The sequence below is a fragment of the Kryptolebias marmoratus genome, linkage group LG21 (assembly GCF_001649575.2).
Source record: "Kryptolebias marmoratus isolate JLee-2015 linkage group LG21, ASM164957v2, whole genome shotgun sequence".
Taxonomy (NCBI): domain Eukaryota; kingdom Metazoa; phylum Chordata; class Actinopteri; order Cyprinodontiformes; family Rivulidae; genus Kryptolebias; species Kryptolebias marmoratus.
This window is the reverse complement of record NC_051450.1, coordinates 4655182-4657545: the sequence shown is the minus strand read 5'-3', so window position 1 is coordinate 4657545 and position 2364 is coordinate 4655182. Positions and strand designations below refer to the sequence as shown.

The window sequence follows — 2364 nt, the reverse complement described above, 5'->3', positions numbered from 1 at the left end:
CATCAAAATTAAACGAAATAAACATTTGAAATATATGAGTTTGTATGTAATGTATGAATATAATATACAAGTTTCACTTTTTAAATGGAATTACTGAAATCAATCTACTTTTTCATGATATTCTAATTTTATGACCAGCACCTGTATGTTTCAACACTTAGTGTTAAATGCAACACTGTCAGAGATGCCTATTTATATTTCAATTTTGAACAATTAGGGAGATTTTTTTTCTCTACACTTACCACAAATGTGTTTTGTTAGGCCCTTTGGTTCAGCCCACTCCGTGTCCCATGGAGTGAAATAAAGTCAAACCACTAACTTTTCTCTGCCATGCTTTCCAAAAACGCCATGGTTGAGTTTTGGCCACCTTCCCTTCACCGATCAGAACCATTAAATCAAGTTCATTTGGTCCAAATTCCTCTGAATTCTGTTGTCAGCCAAAAAGCACCTCCTGTACCACAGTGTTGGTTAACATGTTGCCTATTTGAAGGATATATATATATATTTTAAAATGTAAATAACAAAAACAAATGCTGTAGTTGTGAGGTTTTAAAAATGGAGGATTTCTTGTGAAGGAGAAGCTCTTGTTATAGACGTTGCTCTCTAACCAATCAATGATGTCAGCAGTCTGCTGACATCAAATCTTCAGCTTGACTCAGCTGACAGGAATTAATCTTCAGCTTGACTCGGATTGAACAGGTAATAAAAGCAGAACTGAAAATGGGTTGGACCATCCAATGGAAAAACTCTGAACCTGGGCTGGGACGACCCCAGTAGGCCCCATCTGAGTCCATGGGAGAAAGCCATTAGAGAACTGTCAGTCTAACTCAAGATGGTCACAACAGCTCATTTATATTAGCAAACACAAAAATGACAAATGTTGAGCTAAAAGTTGGTGTGGTAGTAGCTGGGAGTCATTCCCAACACTTTGTGATTGCTAACAGGTCAGCAAAAATCTTTTCAATATTGCATAGGATTGCACCTTAACTCTATAATCTTAATTTAAATCTCTGACATGAAAGGTGGTGGGCCATATACAATCTGTCAAAGAAAGCTAGGCTTTTATTTCATACCTGTGTTCTCCACATGATGGATACACATTGTAACAAAGTTGGGCACTGATGTGTTCTCCCTCTGACAGAGGCTGGTCAGACTGCAGCCAAACACCTGATCTGTGAACAGACACACACTAACAGCTGTAAAACATGGATCATACGTAGAGATCCTGATCAGCATCCTGACTGATCACCTTTGATGTATCCTTTGTCTCGCACAGCCTGATATGTGGGCCTCCTTGTCAGAAACTTCTTGAGCTTCATCCTGGTTTTCTTCTGGTCTGAAGAGTCCATGCTCACAGAGTTCTTCATGACTGAGGACAGACAGCAGAGCAGTGACACAAACAGACTGTATCTGTGCCCTGTTCACTTTAGCACACCCAGCTTGACTCACCTCTGCTCTTTTTGGAGTCCCGGTGGTCCTTCTCTTTGTCCTGTTTCTCAGCTCCCGGAGACTCAGGCATGTCCTCCTCGATGGCCTCATCCGACTCCCAGGCCTAGACCACAGGAATTAATCTCAGACTGGATTTTCTCCTACATCCTCTTTCACTCCATCCACACGTGTTTCTGCAGATTCATACTCAGTGTTTACCCGTTCATTATGTTTTGTTATTGCCTGCCACTAAAAGGTGAAACACAGCTGATAATTCTTTTTCCCATGTCTGTCTGTTTGCAAAATGTCTCATATACTACTAAACAAAATTGATTAAAACTGTCATAAAGTAATCATTAGACGTGCATCTACAATTGATTTACTTCAAGATTCAAGATGGCTGCCACAGCTAACTAACCTTAAAAAACACAAAAATGGCTAAAACTCATTCAGTTTTACAGATAATATGATATTTGATGCGTCAATCACTAAGAGTTATCCTCAACACATATTCTGAGCACTAATAGAATATAAAACACCTTTGTTCAAAATTCTGCCATTAACTACACTGCCTGGACAAAAAAATAAATCGTCACCAAAAAAAAGATTACACACTCTAATATTTTGTTGGATTATCTTTAGCCTTGATTACAGCACACATTCACTGTGGCATTGTTTCAGTCAGCTTCTGCAATGTCACAAGATTTATTTCCATCCAGTGTTGCATTAAGTTTTCACCAAGATCTTTCATTGATGATGGTAGAGTCTGACCTTCTCCAGCACATCCCAAAGATTCTCAATGGGGTTAAGGTCTGGACTCTGTGGTGGCCAATCCATGTGTGAAAATGATGTCTCTCACTCCCTGAACCACTCTTTCACCATTCGAGCCCGATGAATCCTGGCATTGTCATCTTGGCATATGCCCGTGCCATCAGG

General features: G+C 39.8%; 1 protein-coding gene across 5 annotated transcripts in view; it reads right to left on the bottom strand.

The window, feature by feature from the left end:
* The window catches only part of arhgap12b (Rho GTPase activating protein 12b), an 88145-nt gene that overhangs the window by 12694 nt on the left and 73087 nt on the right, over positions 1-2364 (bottom strand). For all 5 annotated transcript variants that reach the window (XM_025010638.2, XM_017436488.3, XM_017436483.3 and 2 more), the window contains 3 exons: positions 1450-1552; positions 1250-1369; positions 1074-1172 (listed from right to left, as the gene is read on the bottom strand). In XM_025010638.2, the coding sequence (XP_024866406.1) occupies positions 1074-1172; positions 1250-1369; positions 1450-1552 (322 nt within the window). The remainder of the gene's footprint in view (positions 1-1073; positions 1173-1249; positions 1370-1449; positions 1553-2364) is intronic.